We start from the raw sequence: 20,325 nt of genomic DNA, 5'->3' as shown, positions 1-20,325 counted from the left end.
AACCTAACTAACTTTAATCAACAACCTAAACTAAACTGCCTGAATGTAAATTTAATCTCAAATCCTTAAATGTTTTATTACAACGCCAAATAAGGTAAAGGACCTTTTTAAACCAGCCTTGCCGCTTCCAAAAACCAATAAACATAAATGAACAGTTCATAAGTTTGCACACAAGCTTTGCAAACAAGAGTGTATCTCTATAATACCTTATGTAAACTGTCATTTAAGTGAAGGAGACACACTCTTGTTCACAAAACCCATGCGCCCTTTTGAAATGTTAGGCTCCATTTGATCGTCAAGGCTCCAGTAGACCCTCGATTCGCAACAATGGTAGATACAACCATAATCCGTCAACCGTTAGTTCAACAGATTAACGAATTTTGTCCGATGTCATTACATTATTGATTGACCGAGACTCTATGGAAATTTTGACATATCAAAATAATACACAGCTTATAATATACTTATAGATCTATGTTTTCTGCAGCCCTACCAGGCCTAGAAGAGGCATCTGTTTATTGTGAGTAAGCGCTTGTTTTCAGAGTTCATTTTTTCAATTTAAAAGGGAGGGGAGACTATTTGCTTCAATGAACTCCTACTTAAGCCCTGGGACCATCTCTAACACTGATCACTCCTAGCTAGGAATTTACACCTAGACACAATGTAGAGATCCGATCGCAAGTGTTGGCCGGATAATTGGGTAATATTATCAATATTTAATTTTATAATTGAGCCAACCCGCTAGCGGCGACAAGATCCTTACTCATGCCCAAGGATTTTTATTCGATTTAAAATTAAACCATTTATTTAAGCTGATTGGACAATTGTTTTTAAACGTTCAATAAATGAATTGAAGAACAAAAAATACACACAGATGCTACAGGACTATGCACGTGAAACAATTGAATTCTTGATCAGAACCTTCATCTCCTAATCTGCTTACACTCAGACAACGGTTTTTGATGAGCTCGGAGTCATTGATCGTGTTAATCAGAATATCTTTAGAAGAAAAATCATTCACCTTTCTTAAAAATCACTTTGATTTAACCTGTTAATATGTTGGGCTGGAAGGAATCAAGCGCTGATATTAATATCACAAATGTTTTTATTCTCGCACAAAAAAATCGAGTTTTCTTGCTTAAATAGTCAAAATAACCAGACAGTCCAAAAACATAAAGTATTTGTAAAAATGAAACTCATAGCGACCAAAACACACCAAACAAATAAAATTTCACTCACAGTTCTCGACTTCAAAATCAGCTGTTCGAACAGTGGTGCCAGTTTGAAAGAAACTTAAACAATATGTCAAATATGACAGCACACCTCACCGGACTTACCCGGGGGGTACTTCAATGATAGACAACATTTTATCAGCGAGTGTTACGTCGGTGTCGGTGGTATGGCCCTTTGTTTCAAAATCGTTAAAAAAAACCAGCGGCCGGGACGGAAAGGAAACGTGATGCCGTGCAAGTTCAAAGAGCTACTTCCGGTTGCGTCGGAAAGGACGACCTCATCAACCTGCAGGTCCACGTGAACACCGAAACGCTGAACACTATGCACAGGCTGCGCGGAAGCCAGCCCAGTACTAGCGGGAATGGCATGGCGCGTTCAATTTCTTCTCGGTTTTATCCACCTGTGGAAGTAGCGGAAGAGGTGAAAATTGTGGCGGCAGAAGGAGGCTTCTGGTGACTGGACGCAGCAGCAATTCGAACCATTCGTCTCGGTACGCCAGTTTTACTCGGCCAGTATGGAGAAAGTTTAAACCAGTAAAATCCGGTGAGAGGAGAATTTTGAAAGAGCATATTCCAATACGTTTAAAATCCCTCTTTCAGATCTCAAAATCCATCAGTACTACAATCCTGGCTCCAACCCGTTCACAAAAAAAAACAAACCTGCGGCCTCGCTTTATCAGCAACGACGTGTACCTGGTGATCCTCCTCCCGCCAACGATTACGCCAGGCATCAACCCAACCGAAGATGTCCGGAACAACCCGGCAATAGTGTCAAGCGCTGATGACGACTGTAGTAGTGGCCACACGAGCGGGCCGACGACATGAGCGCCAACACTTTGTCGCCGGGCATCGATCTCTGGAGCGACGGATGCGTACGTGATCATAAACACAGGTGGCTGTGACTGCTCCGACGAGAACGAGGAGTGTGTTTGTTAAGAACCGGTAAAGGCAGCTTCCGTGGAGAATCTGCTGCCGGAAGTAGCGGCGACCAGCACAAGTGGAGTGCGTGGAAACCGCAATCCGCCACCTCGACTTAACACGGTCGACTGACTTACTCACGTTCCAACGCCGTGCGCGTGGTCTCCAAACAAGATTTACACAAAATAAATGTTCCCCGGTATTTCTGGCCGATTCTTACACTTTCAAGAAGTGCGTCACTAGAAAACTCGGAATATACTGTTAGATTAATAAAAAAAGCAAGCGAAAACAATGTTTGAGGAAAAGGGCTCAACGCGAAGGTATGATTTGTTTTGGTTTGGCCCGCGTGGCCAAAAAACAAAAGAACAACAAAAACAAAGCCTGCCGTCGTGTTCAGCCGTTTGGCATGGGACCAAAATGGAAAATGAAACTAGCCAATGTTTACAAAGGTGCTAACACGTAAAGGGCCTAATCGATCCCGCATGCTGCTAACTTTTTTTTGAGGCCTATGAGATTTTAACATTGATTTTCCAGGAATAATGAAATGTTTGCAAAAAAATGAATATAGGGAAGTATAGTAACACTAATTTCACGCATTTTATTTGAATAATCTTCACAATTAGCTAAAAAAGTTCGAAATAGGATTTGAAAAACTAACCGCAGATTTCATCCTTGTTTTTCTGAATGTTTTGAAAACTGAGATTGGACGTTTTACAATGTTTTGCTTGAATTTTTCAAAATTGATTTAAAAATCCATTTTAAACTCTTTGTGGTCGTACAAAGGGTCATTGTACTCAGAAAAATAAGCTTTATCGCTGTAAACAATAATATCAGCAATCTAAGCTTCATTTTAGGACCCAATTACGTAAAGGGACTGTAACAAAATATTAATACACATTTTTAATAAACATACACGTGGTACCCACGAGGTTCAGCTGGTTGAGGACTGACAAAAACTTGCGACTCTTATCATGACAAAAACTCGCGATTCTAATCACGATTTTCTATCATGCCATGTCGATAAAGCAGTGGTCCTCAATCAGCGGAACCTCCCGAATCATTTTGACAATATTTCGTAGCATCGCGGGACACATGTCCAACATAAATAACAATTATCCTAACTGTAACATTCCCAGAATGTCAACTGTATTGATGGTTGGTTAGGGCAACAATGATCATGTAGACAGCAACAGCCTACTATGATTTGATCACTATGCTACATCTCTCGTGGTGCGGTGATTAGCGGCTTCGGCTACCAATCCCTAAGTTGCTACGGGGCGCGGGTTAAAATCTGCTTTGATCTTTATTCACAGACAAACAGACGTGAAACTGTTTTCTATTCCATCGCCAACGAAAACGGTCGATTTAAATTCAAACAAGCTAAAAAACATGGATGCCATAGTACCACAACGAGACACAATCGGGAATGATGTCGCCACCGTACACTTTGACGTTTCTTGAATTGATTGGTTGTGTGTGTGAGCGCGGGAAATTGTTGTCAAAAATATTCAAATAAAATCAAACCGGTTTTCTTCAATGTTTTATTCGGATCGAGTGCAATGCCGCACGAAGCTGACGATGTACAGAACACTGATTAGACCGGTAGTCCTCTATGGCCACGAGACCTGGACGATGCGGCAAGAGGACGAACGTGCCTTTGGAGTTTTCAAACGGAAGGTGCAACGAACGATCTACGGTGGAGTGCAGGTGTCTGACGGAGTGTGGCGGCGACGCATGAACCACGAACTGCACGCGTTTCTTTAAGAACCGACCATCGCCACCCAGGCGAAGATCGGGAGGCTCAGGTGGGCCGACCATGTCACCCGAATGGACGAGAGCCAGCCTGTCAGACTGTTATTTGACCGCGCTGAACCAGCTGGCGGAACAGGCAGAAGAGCAGGGAAACCGCGAGCTCTGTGGGGAGATCAAGTAAATTGTGATATTCGGAAGATCTATAACCTGGGAAATTGGAGAGTAGCAGCACAAGACCGAGAAAGATGGAAGCGTCTTCTTGCTACAGCACGCGTACCTGGTGCGCTATGCTGATTGGTATGGTATGTATTTATGAAAAAAATGGCTTTTTTAAATAATCCCCTGTAAATTCAACAATTGCTACAACGATCTATCCTAACCAGTGATCCCCGTGCACCGCGTTCAACCGCGTTCTGTTTTCTGTACTCGATCAAACACCAGCACCGCGTGTGCACGCGTACAAGCAAACCTAAACTCTGCCGTGTACAGTCTGTACGCGCACACGAACCTCGAGTTTAAAACCGAACCTTGCACCCCGGGTACAAACCCCGTGCAAGCCGACGACGCAGAAAAGAGACAAAAATAGTTCCCTCATGCTCCCTCTGCTGTAAAGCGGTGTTTCATTCTCCGCTGCAGTCACACTACAGTGTTTTCCACAGAGAGAGTGAGAAGCAGTCATTTTTTCGTCTCTTTACACGCTCTTCGCTCGCACGGCGTTGTACCCGAGGTGTGCACCCCGTGTTTACACCGCGTGTAAACTTGAGTGCGCCGTGCGGGAAGAACTCGAACATGGCAGCCTGGTGTGTTTGAGGTTCATCTGCACTGAAAACTTGTACGCCGTGCGCGCGTTTCGGGAAGACTGATCCTAACTATCGAAATAACACTGTACAAAGCATACTCGATAAATCGAATGGCATTCCGTCGGATGGGGAAGTAAAACGTCGGCCCGGCCTTAGTTGTTTCTAGGCCGTTAAGCCATTCCAGGTGTAGGAGTCGTCTCCCCCTGATATAAGTACGAACAACACACCAAACCAAAACCACCAAATTTAACAAGGTTGAAAACCACGTGCTCAGAAATCGTCGAACAATGAGGTTGAAATTTCATTATCAGTTTGACAGCTGCTTTTTTTTCATTTGAGTGCTTTTTAATTGGGTCCTAAAATGAAGCTTAGATTGCTGATATTATTCGTGGTGATTATTGCATTCGATCGTAATTTCTCGACTCACGATCGAGATTTCTTCAAAAATTTCAAAAATTTAAAAAATTTCAAAAATTTTAAAAATTTCAAAAATTTTAAAAAATTTAAAAATTTCAAAAATTTCAAAAATTTAAAAAATGTCAAAAATTTCAAAAATTTCAAAAAAATTTAAAATATTAAAAATTTTAAAAATTTTAAAAATTTTTAAAATTTTAAAAATTTTAAAACTTTCAAAAATTTCAAAAATTTCAAAACTTTAAAAAAATTCAAAAAAATCAAAAATAACAAAAATATCAAAAAATACAAAAATTTGTAATACTGTTTTTTGAATATTTTTTTATTTAAACAAAATATTTAAAAAAATCTAAGTTCAATTTTTTTATATAAAAAAATAAGAAAAATTTCAACAATTTCAAAAATTTCAAAAATTCCAAAAAATAAAAAAAAATCAAAAATAAAAAAATTTCAAAAATTTCAAAAAATTCAGCAATTCTAGCAAAACAATGCAAAAGGACCGAAGCCGAAGTGTAAACAACGAGTCTATCCTGCTCATGTCAGTTGATGTTTACATTCGGAATGAGCAGGATAGACTCTTTGTTTACACTTCGGCTTCGGTCCTTTTGCATTGTTTTGCTAGAATTGAAAAAAAAATTTAAATTAAAAAAATTTTTTTTTGATGTTTTTTAATTTTTTAAATTTTTTGGAATTTTCGAAATTGTTGAAATTTTTCTTATTTTTTCATATTAAAAAAATGAAATTAGATTTTTTGAAATTTTTAAAAAATTTGAAATTTTTAAAAAATTTAAAATTTTTGAAGTTTTTAAAATTTTTGAAATTTTGGAAATTTTTGGAATTTTTGAAATTTTTCTTATTTTTTCATATTAAAAAATTGAACTTAGATTTTTTAAAATATTTTGTTTAAATAAAAAAATATTCAAAAAAAACGGTATTACAAATTCCGATCGTAATTTCTCGATCCACGATCGAGATTTCTCAACTGTCAAATTACGACCGTAATTTGTCGATGGTAAGTCGTAATTTGTCGATGGTAAGTCGTAATCTTACTATCGAGAAATCTCGATCGTGAGTCGAGAAATCTCGATCGTGAGTCGAGAAATTACGATCGTAATATTACGATCGAATGCAATAATCACCACGATTGTTTACAGTGATAAAGCTTATTTTTCTGAGTACAAAGACCCTTTGTACGACCACAAAGAGTTTAAAATGGATTTTTAAATCAATTTTGAAAAATTATCCTCGCAGTCCTTCTTGACAGAAAAGCTCCTACTTGACAGCTCGTTCCAAGGGGACCATAGTGGATCCATCGAAAAAATGTTGTTTTGTGAATATTTTTTTTGCATTAAAATGAAAAAAAGTGATCAGAAATGGTTTTTGATCGTGTTTTCACCGTTGTACATAAAAATTGACATAGGGTTTTAGTACCCTATCCACATACGTTCGAGCAGACATTCAAACTAGCCATTCGAATTACCGAATTAGCACTGTACTGCATTCACTGAAAGATCATTCCCACCTTTTCACAATCTTGGTTAATCTTGACACGATCCGGCCCTGGCAAGCAGCTGTCATTGCTTGCAAAAACAACCGACGACGGCTCGAACTGTCATAACAAAAGCGCATCGCGAAGGAAGACGGAGGCGAGCGCGGCATCTTTTCAACACGCTTGTGAAATTGCGATCCAATTTTGCTGCGAAATTTCCACTTTCAAGTCGTTCTAACTCCACAACCCAACCATGTCGGACCCCAGCTCCAAGGACACGGTGCTGAAAACCGCAATGATTTACGTTTGCGGCGGTAAGTTTGATACCTGCTGAAACGGTAGAGGTAGTGGAAAGCATGTGTTAATTCTATGACCTTTTAAACAGAATGCCACCACGAGAACGAGATGCGACCCCGGGATCCGATCCGTTGCCGAGAATGTGGCTACCGCATCATGTACAAGAAGCGAACAAAGCGATGTAAGTTTTTTTTTTGTTTTTGCATTCTAAAGTTATGAAATTAGCTGTTGGAAAGTAATGGGGAGTGTGGGGTGAAACAAGCCTGATATCTTTTTAATAACTTTTTTCAGTGGTTGTCTTCGATGCTCGTTAAACTGATGGTGGTTCGAGAATTTGTGATGTTTGGATTATTCAAGTGTGTGCGACTTCAACTTCAATATATTAAAATAAGGTAAAAATATTCTTTTTTGTATTTAAATTCCGAAAATTCCCGATGCAATGACTGTCATTTAGATATCAAAAGGGAAATTTCTTTCAAGTTACAGAATACTGTATACTTAAAGGACTTTATTATCGCCTTACTTCCTTGCATCATAATCTGTTCTGTTTGTCATTCTGTACGTGCCAGAGTGTGTAGTGGAAAATGTTATATTTCTAGCGCTAAAATAGTCTCACAAATAAATAGATACAATCTTATGATTAGCAAAAACAGCATTGCTTACGGCGATAACACCAGCACGGAAATAGTCATCTCTCTAAACTGCAAACACCTTGCTCCTATCGGCAGAAATCGTTCCCTACTCCCACATATAGAAAAATACGATGAATAATTACAGCAGTTGAAGGGGTTGGTCACATCAACGACGACGACGAAAAAACTCACGCAGAAGAAAAATCACAACTCGATTCCCTGAGAAGCTCGCTTAGCTCAACTCAAACCCGGCCCCACTCTGGATCGCGTACAGCAGCTTCTCCCGCAGCATGTCTTCCTTGTCGAAGGCCGGCAGCTTGAGCAGATTCATGCAGGTGCTGGCCGAGGGCAGGCGGTCCGTGTCGCCGGCATTCTGGATGCAAAACGGCGGGTCCAGATCCTTGAAACCCAGCAGCGGAGGCCGCGAGCAGCTCGTCACAAACTTGAGCAGCTGCCGCCGCTGGATGTCGTCAAACTCCTCGACCACCTTCCAAAACAGCTGGATCGTGTTGTGTTCGAGGGTAAAGTCTCCACCGTAGCGCGTGTTCTGCCGCAGGTCGTGCACGTCCACGGGGATTTCCGCGCCCGATATCAACACCTGGAGCTCCTTGTTGCTGAACATGTAAAGCCATTCGATGGGTAATACGTTCGCGAGACCCTGCCGGAAGGCCAGACACTGCGAGCGAATTTGCTTGTTCAGCTTAAAGTCCGCCATCAGCTGGATGTACTCGAGCCGATTCGACGAGCTAACGGTTATGTTGGCTCCGTTCGGCTTCAGCTCCTCAACCCTCGTTTCGCCCAACTCGTCGCAGACTATCGTGAAGTCCAGCCCGAGATCCGCGACGTCCCCTTCGTAAGCTTTCAGCGACATCAAGTTCCTGAAAAAAAATTCAAAAATCAATCCAAACTCACAAAACATCAAACGTTCAAGCTCTACCTGTGCAGCACCGGATCCAGCGACGCCAGCTGATGAATGTCCACGTCCGAGTGCTTTCCGGCCAGCTTCGAGAGGAAAAACTCCGCCAACGGCAACTCCACCAGCAGGTTCTCGTACAGTGCCTTGCCCAGAATGCGCCCGATAAAGTAGTAATGTCGCTGGTAATCCTCCACAATCTTACCGACGCTCGGATTCGGGTACAGCATGTTGTCCTTGGTGATCCTGAATGCCACAAAGACGATTGGGTCAAATCTACTCTGTACAACAACAACAACAACAAGAAACTCACATGAAGAAGCCCCGGTGCGGGTCGAACGCGGTCTTGAGCAGCTCCGATAGAAACTCGCGAAACACTCCGCCGCCGTCGATGCCGGCCTCGCGCATACCGGCCGAGTTGACCATCTCGATGCGGAACTTGGGGCGGAGGTCGGGCTCTGGAAGAGGGAAATGAAAACGATTATTTTGGTAGCTTTATTTAAATTATTGGTGTAAAATTATTGTTGTACCGACATCTTACAGCTGGGAAACCAGCTCTTCTTTTCATGAAAAGGATAAAAAGACGATTCCGCTCAATAATATAAAATTATTATAAATTTGACAAAACATTGAAAAAAAAAATTATTCAAGTTGTTTTTATCTACATTTTACGATCCGGACCAGTTTTTCACTTAAAACTTTTTTCCAAACTTTTGTCAAAGTTATGTTCACTGGCCATCTGAGAACCGATTCCAACAAATAAAACATGAAAAATGGCTATTGTTAATTTGACGATCAAAAATGTGCAAATTGAGCCAAAAAGGTTGGGCAGGCCTGCTCTACAGCACGGCTTTGGCGATCTCGATAGCGAGATTCCTACTCGAAACTAGGTGTCCGAAGGCTTGAAACAGTGAGTCCAATCCAAGCCTCTTTTAACACCTAAGTTTCCATACACCCTGGGATTCGAACTGACGGCCTTTGGATTGTGGGAGCAACTGCCGACCAACAACTCTGCGGACACATTACATTTCAAGTATAATTTTTGAAATGTTTAGGCAAAGAGTATCACCAAATCCTTTAAATGATGGTACCGCTAAAATTAATTTAGGTTTGAGACGAAAGCATTGTAATTAAGTTACTAAAAAACTTGTTAAACCCCCTTTTAGACTAAACCTTGAAAAAAAATATTTATTCATCTGACAAAATAACCAACCAACCGAACATGATAGGCTAGTTAAGAAAATTTTGATTGTTAGGTCAATATGACCCATCAGTCATAAAAGGTTTGAACTATGCATAGTTTTTAAATATGTTCAAACTGCTTAGTGCATCTCCAGCGCTGGTGGCAAACATCGAAGCAAATCAAATTTACACCCGACGTCAACCCCACCGCGGTACCTGTCGCGGTTGCAAATTTGCTCTCAGTTCTTCGAGATTTTACTTTGCTACCCGTTATTCAGCCGGGGAAAAATATTCAGCTCGGAAAAATCGAGTCACACACGGAAAAATAAATAAAAAATATTTTTTTACAAATTTGGAAAAAAATAAAAACGATTTAAAAGCTATTTTTTTAAACTACATTTTTTTTTATTTAAAAAATGAAAAAATATAAAAAAATAAAAAGTTTTGAAAATTAAAAAAAAAAACAAAAAACTAAAAAAAAATACAGAAAAATAAACAAAAATCAAAAAATGTCAAAATTAAAAAAAAAACTTACATTTGTTGATGGAAGCCAAGAAATTAGTAAGGCCGTTGCGAATATTTTTCAAAGTTTATGTTCCGCGACTCTGATTAAAGTCGAAGGAGAGAGGGTGGGAGGGGGGCAACAAATAAAAACGTAACTTAATCCACCTTAAGTTGGTTGGTACCTTTCTCACATTCATGTTGTATTTTCAAATTAATTTAAGAGTTTTTTTTAATATTTTTTTTCATTTATTTTTTTTATAATTATTGTTTTTACCAGAAAAGCAATTTTCAATTCTTGTTTAAGAGGCAGTATTTGTAGATTCTGCTCGGTTTGTTCTAGAGGTCGTATCGAGGTGCTCCGATTTAGATGAAACTTTCAGGGTTTGTTTGTCTATACATGAGATGAACTCATATCAAATATGAGCCCTCTACGACAAAGGGAAGTGGGTTAAAACGGGCATTGAAGTTTGAGGTCCAAAACACATGAAAAATATTAAAATTGTTCGCATTTCCGTAAAACTTCATCAATTCCAACTCACTTAGATGCATTCGAATGGTTTTTTGAAGCCCTTCAAAATGTGCTATAGACATCCAGGATTGGTTTGACTTTTTCTCATAGCTTTTGCAAATTACTGTTAAAAATGGGTTTTTTTAAAACCTTAATAACTTTTGACAACAGCCTCCAACACCCATACTCCCATAGGTCAAAAGTTAGGGAATTTCATGGACTATAAGCCTACGGTATTAACTTTTTGGGCACTCGCAGTTTTTCTCATAGTTTTACGATTTTTCTAGAACAAACATTTTACAACGTTAGTTTTTGCCCAGTAGGCCAAGAAGACGGCACTTTTTGGTCTCAATTTTGTCATATTCGGAATCCTTGGACAATTTCACGTAAGTTAGAAGTATTGGAGTTGTAATTTTGATTTAAAAATTAATTAAATAAAACATTTTTGAAAAAAGAAATAGATCTTATTTACCCTGTGATCAATACGTCAAATGCTGTATCAAGTAGGCGAAAACTTGTTTTACCCCTAATCTGACAAAATGCTAAATAATATTTTAATTAATTCTAAATGGCATTTTTTCCAATCAAATTCAAAATTCCAACACCTCAATCTAATGTAAAATTTTCTGAGGATTCCGAATATGTCAAAATTGAGACCAAAAAGTGTCGCTATGGAGGCCTACAGGGCAAAAACTAACGTTGTAAAATGTTTGTTCAAGAAAAATCGTAAAACTATGAGAAAAATTGTGATTGGCCAAAAAGTTAATACCGTAGGCTTATAGTCCATGAAATTCCCTAACTTTTGATCTATGGGAGTATGGGTGTTGGAGGCTGTTGCCAAAAGTTATTAAGGTTTAAAAAAAATCCATTTTTAACAGTAATTTGCAAAAGCTAAGAGAAAAAGTCAAACCAATCCTGGATGTCTATAGCACATTTTGAAGGGCTTTGAAAGTATATTTGAATGCATCTTAGAGAATTGGAATTGATGAAGTTTTACGGAAATGCGAGCAATTTTAAGATTTTTCATGTTTTTTGGACCTCAAACTTCAATGCCCGTTTCAACCCACTTCCCTTTGTCGTAGAGGGCTCATATTTGGCATGAGTTCATCTCATGTATAGACAAACAAACCCTGAAATTTTCAGCCAAATCGGAGCACCTCGATACGACCTGTTTCACATCGGTGAAAAACTCGCTCTTAACCAAATTCCCAAATAAATGAGAAAGGGTGGCTGTAATTGAATTTATAAGTGCTGATATGCCAACATTAGGTGCACGATGGAATTTCATGCTGTCCCCCTAGTCTTAGTAAACAATGTCTTATGAGTTGTATATTTCAGTAAAAAGTTCGTGTAAATCTTTGTCGAGACAAAATGATCTTTTCAGCAACATAATTAATACAGACTTTTTCCAGAAGAGACGCAGACACTGCCTCAACAATGTGCCAACCGGGCGATACGAATGCTGCGTGACTCTCGCGCGTAGGCAAAAAGACCCGGCCTTTGAGGTTATGCAAAAATCACCCTTTTTTGTAGCTGCAAAAAAAAACCTTTTTCATGGCATAACTTTAAAAGTACTTCACTAAACAGAATAAAATTTAATAGGGTCTTAGGGGTCCCCAAAAGGAACAGAATAAGGCGGATCCGTCCAAAATCGGTTCAGCCAGTTCTGAGATAATCGTGTGAAAAAAGCCATGTCTACACACATCCCCACAGACATTTGTTCAGAATTTGATTCTGAGTCGATAGGTATACGTGAAGGTATATCTGAGAGGTGTATTTAAAAAGTTCATTTTTCGAGTGATTCTATAGCCTTGCCTCAGTGAGGTGAGGAAGGCAAAAAGTTAAAAAATTGAAATTATAGGCCACGGTTTCAACATTTGATGAAAAAAGACATAAAATTTTAAAAATATTTGCAACAACCTAATAAAAAAAAAGATTTTTTTTTAAATAATATTAACGAAAAAACCAAAATTCAAAAGGAGACAAAATGGAAAATGAATCTACAACAAATTTAAACAGATAGAAAATCTATCATTTTGAAAAACATAATTTTTAACTCTAAAAATTTCGGAATTTAAGATTTTTTTGAATTTTGTTTTTTTTTTTAATTTCTAATGTTTTGAATTTTTAAATTTTTGAATTTCTTATTTAAAAAAATATATGTATTTTAAAGTTTCTGAATTTTTTTTTGAATTTGTTCATGTTTGCTCTAATCAACCAGAGCAGACATCAAAAAATCTCTGAAACACGCATTCTAAACTTTGCTCCCGGCTTGCCGGTACTTGTCGGGTATCAGAAAATGATTACTCGACAAGTACCGACACATTTTTTTTCTACAGATGAACAAGAGATTAAATTTGGTACCTGCTTTGCTATTGGTGGAAATCAAATCGGGTAGCAAATTGTTGAACTCTCGACATTTTCGAAAAAAAATCATTGAAATTTTTAATAGGATTAAAAAGTTTTATACACTTTTAGCATTTCTAGGCATGAATCAACGCATAAATATTGATTTTGACATATTGGCCTCCCCTCCCCCCCCCCGCGGTTGGCTTGTTTCGGTGGCAAATTTGCTACCCTAGCGGTGGAGATGACGGAGTTTTTTCAAGTTGGCAAATTTGATCTCGGTATTCATGAGCCGGGTGCAAATTTGATTTGCACCCCAGCGCTGCAGATGCCCTTAGAACTTCCAGGCCAAGTTTGCCCTTCCCACGCGCTGGCGTGAACTTAGACCAATCAAAAAGACTTTAATATTAACAAATTACAAATATTTTTTAAAGTTTTCATGGACATTGTTGAAATTTACACTGTAAAGGTTTGGACAAAAATTTTGCTTGATCGCAAACTTGTTTGCCAATTTCGTAAACTGTTTGTAAACAAACTTTTGCAAAAACAACCAAGACAGGAAAACTGTCAAACGTCGAAAAGGTGCTTGTTTAGTTTGTTTGTCATAGTCTAATACTAGTATAATACCTCATTTATCGAACAGGTACAGTTAAATTCAAATTTTAAGATTTTTCAACCAGAAAAAGTGGATATGTGGATTTGGATGGATTTTTAAAATGGTTTTAAATATTCTAATATTTGTTTAAATGTTTAAAATCTGTGAAATTTTCAAGATGCTTTAAATTCAAATTCAAATTCGGTTTTATTGGTGAATAATCAGATACAATAAGTTCTTTTAAGGTACAAAACAGAGTTTTGGAGTTCCTTTCAGCTGTGTGTTACATCATAATCCATATTGGAACAATTGTTGCTTGTAGTTAAGGGGTTACCGAAAGTAAGAAAAAGTTAAGAAAAAAACTTACTAAAATTGCAAGGGAAAGGGGATAGAAATAGAAAAAGCTTAAAACTAGATCACAGTTTTTTATCCTTTATAGATGTGCTTAATCATCAGCTCCCCGAGGGCCAGAAATTGCTCCGCCTTGTTACGGCAGGTCCGAAACCGCGTCATCATCTCCCCCGCGAGAGCAAAGAACTCCGGCAGGGTAAAGAGATCTTCCCCGGTGACTCCTTGCTGGGCCGCATCGCCGCTACCGGCAGCGACCACGCTTGCAAACGACCGCCCCCATCCAGGAGGGAACGCTGGGTTGTCCGTTGGAACCGTACACTGGCCAGCTGCAGGAACGGCTGTGCTCGTACTTCGTTGAGAAGGGTGGGATGCTGCTGCTGCTTTCTTCTTCCTCTTTTCCTGCTCCTCGAGGTAGGACTTTCGCGCGACGCATCCGCGGTAATTACTGGTATGGTTACCGCCACAGTTCGCGCACTTTACGCGCGGCTTGGTTTGTTCTGCGTTTTCCCCCAAGTCCGCCTTTCGTGGCAGTGCGCACACCTCCGAGAGGTGTGACTCACCGCACTTCACGCAGCGGGGCCGGAGGTTGCAGTTCCGCGAGCCGTGGCCGAATTTCTGGCAACGGTGACATTGCGCTGCGTCCGTCGGATTTTTGGAGTAAAACCGCCAGTTTACCCAAAAACCGTCCAACGCCTTAGTCCGCCGCAGGTCTTGAATTTTGACGGTGCCGCGGTCGAAGTACAACAGGTACAGTGTGTGTGTACCTGTGACGGTTGTCTTCCGCGAGAGGACTTTTATGTCTCGCGGCGTTATTCCGACACCCGAGAGGTGCTCCTTGAGGACGGAGATCGGGCGGTCTTGATACCCCTGCAAGACGATCTTAACAGCGGTCTTCTGCACGGGGTCGAATGTGTAGAACTTGAAGTTTTGACGCTTCAATTTCTCCACAACCAGGTCGAAGTTCTTTTGGTCAAATGTGAACACTTGCACTGACGATTTACCTATTTTGAGGCAGTACACGAGGCCTTCCAGCTGCTCGTCAACATCGTCCGCCAACGTGTCCAAAACGAAAATTGGTGGTGGTCGTCGTTCCTTCGGAGTAATTACTTTTTTTGGCGAAATAACTTTCTTCCGTGCACGACCATCGTCGTCGTCGTCGTCGGTAGTGCTACCGTCGGTGTTGTTGTTGTTGCTTTCCTCGTCACTCAGTCTCGCGAACTTGTTACTGGTGGGAATGTTGGCGGATGTTGAAGCGCCATCGGTCGACGGATTGCCGGAAGTAGCTGAACGGAGCCTTATAGGGCTGCGGCCCTGGACACGGTAATTAGGGTGTAATAACTTGGGGTCGAATCCTTTGGCGCACACACTCCCCGGCGCGATGGCGGTCGACGCGGCGTTGGTTTGTTTACCTTTTTGCACACGGCCGGTAGACGAACTTCGCGGGTTTTTCGAGGCCGCACTCGAACTGCCACGGCCACGGCCGGCCCTTGGCATGCTGTTGGAGCAAACTCGCGGCTAATCACGGTAAATTACGGCGAAAAATTTCGAAAAAACGATAGAGCACTGAGCACTTGACTGCTGCTTGCACTCGTGCGTACACGGAGGTGTGCGAGGATGCTTTAAAAAAATCAAAATTATCGAACTTTTTTTAATTGATTAAAAGAAAATCTTTTTTTTTAAGGAAATTTTTAAAATATTTTTTGAAAGCATTTTTTAATTACTTTTCCATTGTGGGAGATCAGATTCATTTCTATTGATTCAAATTCCTAAGCTAAGTGAAATTTTTGCAGGTAAAATAATTGTAGATAGGCCATTAGCCGTAATTTGCCGATACCAAATCGAGTTGTCGATGGTAGATCGAAATTCATATCGACTCACCATTCATCGGACTCAGCTTGTCGAACGCGTCCTCGTACAGATGTGACCGCCGCACCGTAAGCTGAATGGACGGCCCTTGCAGGAATCCCTGCAAATCGCCCTGCGTCCTCAGCTTGTCCGCCGCCACCAGGCCCTGAAAGACGCCGACGCGCGTGTTGAACGCCACCACAAATGGGATCTCGCGCAGGATCGTAATCGAGCGAATCTGCTTGGTGGACAGTGGCGGCCCATCCTCGACGTCCTCCCGCGTAAAGTCCCGGATGGGTTGGAAGGGGCGCGGTCCTCGGCGTCGCGACAGATGCAGATCGGTGGGTTTGTCCAGGGGCAGATTCAAATTCTGAGCCGTCCAGTGGCCTTCGGGGCAGAACGTTCGGCGCAGGTCGCGGGTGTGGATTTGCCGGAGCAATGAGACGCACACTTTTAGGAGGTGTGGCCACACGTTTTTGCTCTGCTCGTTGGGGTCGCACTTGAGCCGGTAGTGGGAGGTCGATTCGTTGTTCAGCGAGGTGAGCATGGTGCGGTAGCTGTCCTTGAGGGAGGAGCGGGTTTCCGGAAAGGCCAGCTCGACTAGCCCGAGGGAAATCTCCTTGAGGGTGGTGCTCAGGGGGATGATCTCCGGGATGGTGAAGGGCATGATTTTGCTGACCGTTCCGGGCAGTACATTTTCCTGGCAGAACTCGCCATCGTGCAGGGTGGCGATGAGGCGACCGAAGAGGGCGCAGAACGAGGCCAGGATGGGGACGATGCGGTCCGAGTCGTATTTTGCTGATGGTTGGGAGAACGAAGTTGTTTTGAGATTGTTTTGAGGTGCTTGGGCGCATACTTACAGATGGTCAACCCTTTGGACAGCAGCGAAATCGGCGACGAGAAGCCCTGACTTGCGGTTTGCGCCGTCAACGTGTACCACAGCGATCGCACAAACTGCGGCTTTGAGGCGAGCATGTACAGCAGCTTGTACTGGTAGACCGCGAGTCGATTGTACGTCATCAGGTTGTGGCAGATCAGACACAGATGCTGCACCACTTCCGGCTTGTCCAGGATGTCGTCGATGAAGCTTACCACGTACGAAACTCGCTGGTTGTCGTTCAGCATGGCGATCACTTCGGAGAGGGTCTGGTTCTCGCAGTTGGTCAGCATGGGAACGTCCTCGGAGTCCGACTCGGAATCGCTGGAATCGTCCTGCCGGGGCTGGTACGTTACGAGGGCGAGCCGCGGCAGTTTGGTGAGGTTGCTAACCATCGAGGAGAGCACCTTGACGTACGCGCTGTACAACTCTTCGGTGTTTAGTTTGTCTGGAATTCAGAGATAACATTGACTCAAGATTATATAAATCCGATGAACAAATCTTACCAAATTGATTCTCGCCCAGCTTCATCACGGAGTACAGCAGAGAGCTCGACAGCTGCAACGATTCCTGGTCTGGATTCTTGCGTGCCTTTTTGCTGACCGGAGTGCTTTCGGCGGTGACCCCGCCACCATCCATCTCATCATCAATGTCCACCAGGATCGTGTTCTGGTAGTCCAACCGTCCCTGGTACTCTTCGGCAATGAATCGAACGAGGGAAATGTACGGAAAATCGGTGCTGGCTGCCAGCGCCGGCACAATGTAGTGCTTGATCTGGGCGGAAAAGTCCGGCGACAGGATGTGGACGCTGAACGACTGCAGGATGCTCGCGTTGAAGGCTTCGTTTGCCGTTGGCAGCAACTTGAGCGGTCGCAGCAGCATCTGCAGCAGTGCTTCGGCAATCGGGTTCGGAATCGTCGTCGTGTCCTCGTCCACCGGGGGAATCTTCTCCTCGATCAGTCGACGCACGATCCGGAAGTACTTTTGCCGAATTAGGTAGCAGAATATGGCCTCCAGATATGTTCGACTGCTGCTGCCAGTTCCGGTTGTTGGCTCTTCGGGGATATATTTGCCCACGTACGCGTTAGACGAGTAAATCTCCAGCATTCTCATCGGAATGGTCTGGAAAACATCAACGTTAGTGACTCATTCAAACAGGAAACTTCCAGAATACTCACCGGCGAATGTTCCGGAACAAATATCTGCTGCAGGCACAATCCCAGCAGCTTCTTGATACGATACGTCCACATGGGCTGCGTTGCAGCCGCCTCAAAGATCTCCTTCGGATTTTTGATCACATACTGGCACAGGAAGATCTGCAAAACGCAACAACAACATTAAACCAAAGTTCAACGACCCCTCCCCTCGAACTCACCAATCGATCCCCATCCTTCCCGTTCCGTCCGTGATAGAAGAACACGATCCGCTTCGTCAGATACTCCAGATCCTGCAGATTCCTCACGCCACACGTCCTCCGGTACTCGTCGAACCGATCCCTCTCCCTCCCCTTGACCGCCTGCCTCTGGACAAAGCTCCGCACGGAACTTTGAATGACCGTCGCGCCGTTCTGCTGCCGGCGGGCATCCTCGCGCTTCTGCCGCTCCTGCTGCGCCTTCCGGATGATCGTCAGCCGGTCCGACTTTTGCGACGCTCCGCCGAAGTTCTGCTGTGGACGGCGAGGACGGAAGTCGCCGTCAAAGTTGAACATCTCTCACCCTTCTAGTATTGTTGCGCAAATACCGAAACAACTTCCGGGAAGGACACAACTAAACGACGTCACGTCACGTCACGCACGGCGCTCAACTATTAGTGATTAAGACAACGGTGAACTGCACAAAAAATGCAAAATAACTTGGTTCGCATTGAATGCAATCAGCTGTGGATTTCAGCAAATTTTTCGTGATGTCGTTTCTTTCTGTGCCAAGATGACATTTGGAAATTGAACCATCAACAAAGGAGGACGGTGGCGCCACTTTGCTGCAGTGGTGGGACGAGGAACTAAATAGCTCTTGAGGTGACAGAAGGGAACATCAGTCAACAGTGGGCATCCAAACATTATAATGAACTGAAAATACGGCACACTTTTTATTCAAGTGTCCAAACACTTGAAAGATTGAATAAAGCCACATCATTGATCTAATTGGTTTGTGTTTCAACATCAATCCAAACCACTATTAAATTCACTACTGTTTGGGCGATTGACTTTTTGGTATTTTTGGACACGTTGTTTTTATTCGGGTGACTCAAGCTTTTCAAGTGTTTTGCTCATGAATTTGCCCCATACTGCCTTAAACTATTCAAAGTGATGAGGAAAACACTTGAAATTGATCTTAAGATCTACCCAAAACAGGCACTATTCAAAGTCAACGTGATTTTCCACTTGTATTTAATGTGTTTCACTGATTGATTTTAGCGAGACTTTTATCAAAGGCTAGAACGAGTAGCACAAAAAACTCTCCCGATTTCAACTGGCCGGCCGGCGCAGTGGTAGCGTGCACGACTAGCAAGCGAGAACCTGTATATTGCTTGTACGTACTATTATTTTTCAACACCGTTTAAAATTCAAGTGTTTGGCTATTGAAATTACATATTTCATTGTCAATCACCGAAATTTCAGGTGTATTGCGATTGATATTTGAGTGCTCTGTACAGCAGGATCAGATCATGTGCGAAACACTTCGATGCGCTGTGAGAGTTTTGCTGTCAGTCAGTATATACACTGAAAGTCAAAAGTATCCTTTTTTCAAGTTCACCCGTCGTCACCCTTTTAAAAGGGTATCGAAAATGTAGGGGAGAGTGGGGAGACTTGATCCCCTTTTTTTGTATCGCACATAATTCTGTCAATTTCTCACAAAACTATGAACTTTTTGAATGAATTGAAAGCTTAAACATTCAACTATGTTTGGCTGATAAGGGTATTTCATCAGATAAACTCTTCGAATCATGCCAAGCGTTTTAAAAAAATATTTTAAACCGGCATTTTCAAAATGTTGAGGGTAATTTGAACCCCCTTTCAACATTTTAAAGAAATCTTAAGCAAAATGTTTATTATTCATCCAAACTTTGAATTTTCTATAAGTTACAGCAATATCACATTAAACCCGTACGTTTGTGTTTAAAATATAACAAGTATAGCATGCAAAATATTTCAAAACTTAAAATTTTCTTTTTTAGACCAAAATTGAGCATGTTTACAAAAGCTGGTTATTTTTGTTTACAAAATCCCAAATTTTGCGTTACGTAATAAAAAACGCTCCCAAAATGTATGTGGAAAAACATCGCTTCAGGATTTTGGCAACAGGTGGCGCAAGTCTCACCTAAATTTGTTCAAGTGTGAGATTCTTCCAGGAAATTTAATATCCTACAACTTTGTCTAAGGGTGCAAGATGATCCGAGTTGATTCTGATGAGTTATTAGCAATGCGACGAAAAGAAATCGGTTTATATACTTGAAAGTATATAAGGGGGTATACAGGACGTATCTCATACTACGACAATTTTGGGTGAGACCTGCGCCACCTGGCAGAAAAATACCGCAACGATGTTTTTCTGCATACATTATTGCGATTTTCCCCATATAAACTTCAACGATTAAAAGCGACCCTTAAACCTTTAGCGATTTGGCTCAAAATTGGCACAGATAGTTATTTTTGCCGGGACCTGTGGTGTAG

The 20,325-nt window shown here is 41.7% G+C and overlaps 2 protein-coding genes across 2 annotated transcripts; one reads left to right on the top strand and one right to left on the bottom strand.

The window, feature by feature from the left end:
• Nucleotides 1-6,725: 6,725 nt before the first annotated feature.
• LOC120415148 (DNA-directed RNA polymerases I, II, and III subunit RPABC4) lies at nt 6,726-7,710 on the top strand. Its single transcript, XM_039576582.2, has 3 exons — nt 6,726-6,919; nt 6,991-7,083; nt 7,194-7,710. The coding sequence occupies exons 1-3, from the start codon at nt 6,859-6,861 to the stop codon at nt 7,214-7,216; spliced, it is 177 nt and encodes a 58-aa protein (XP_039432516.1). The 5' UTR covers nt 6,726-6,858; the 3' UTR covers nt 7,217-7,710.
• On the bottom strand, nt 7,396-18,584 carry LOC120415143 (ubiquitin-protein ligase E3C). The gene is made up of 8 exons (XM_039576577.2): nt 18,031-18,584; nt 17,834-17,971; nt 17,162-17,777; nt 16,639-17,103; nt 15,812-16,576; nt 8,761-8,905; nt 8,472-8,693; nt 7,396-8,412 (listed from the first exon to the last, which is right to left on the bottom strand). Exons 1-8 carry the CDS (start codon nt 18,361-18,363, stop codon nt 7,767-7,769), a joined length of 3,330 nt encoding a protein of 1,109 aa, XP_039432511.1. The 5' UTR covers nt 18,364-18,584; the 3' UTR covers nt 7,396-7,766.
• Between the last annotated feature and the right edge of the window lie 1,741 nt (nt 18,585-20,325).

This window comes from Culex pipiens, chromosome 2, assembly GCF_016801865.2.
Source record: "Culex pipiens pallens isolate TS chromosome 2, TS_CPP_V2, whole genome shotgun sequence".
NCBI lineage: Eukaryota > Metazoa > Arthropoda > Insecta > Diptera > Culicidae > Culex > Culex pipiens.
Note: the sequence above shows the minus strand (reverse complement) of the source record. Positions and strands in the feature narration are given on the sequence as shown.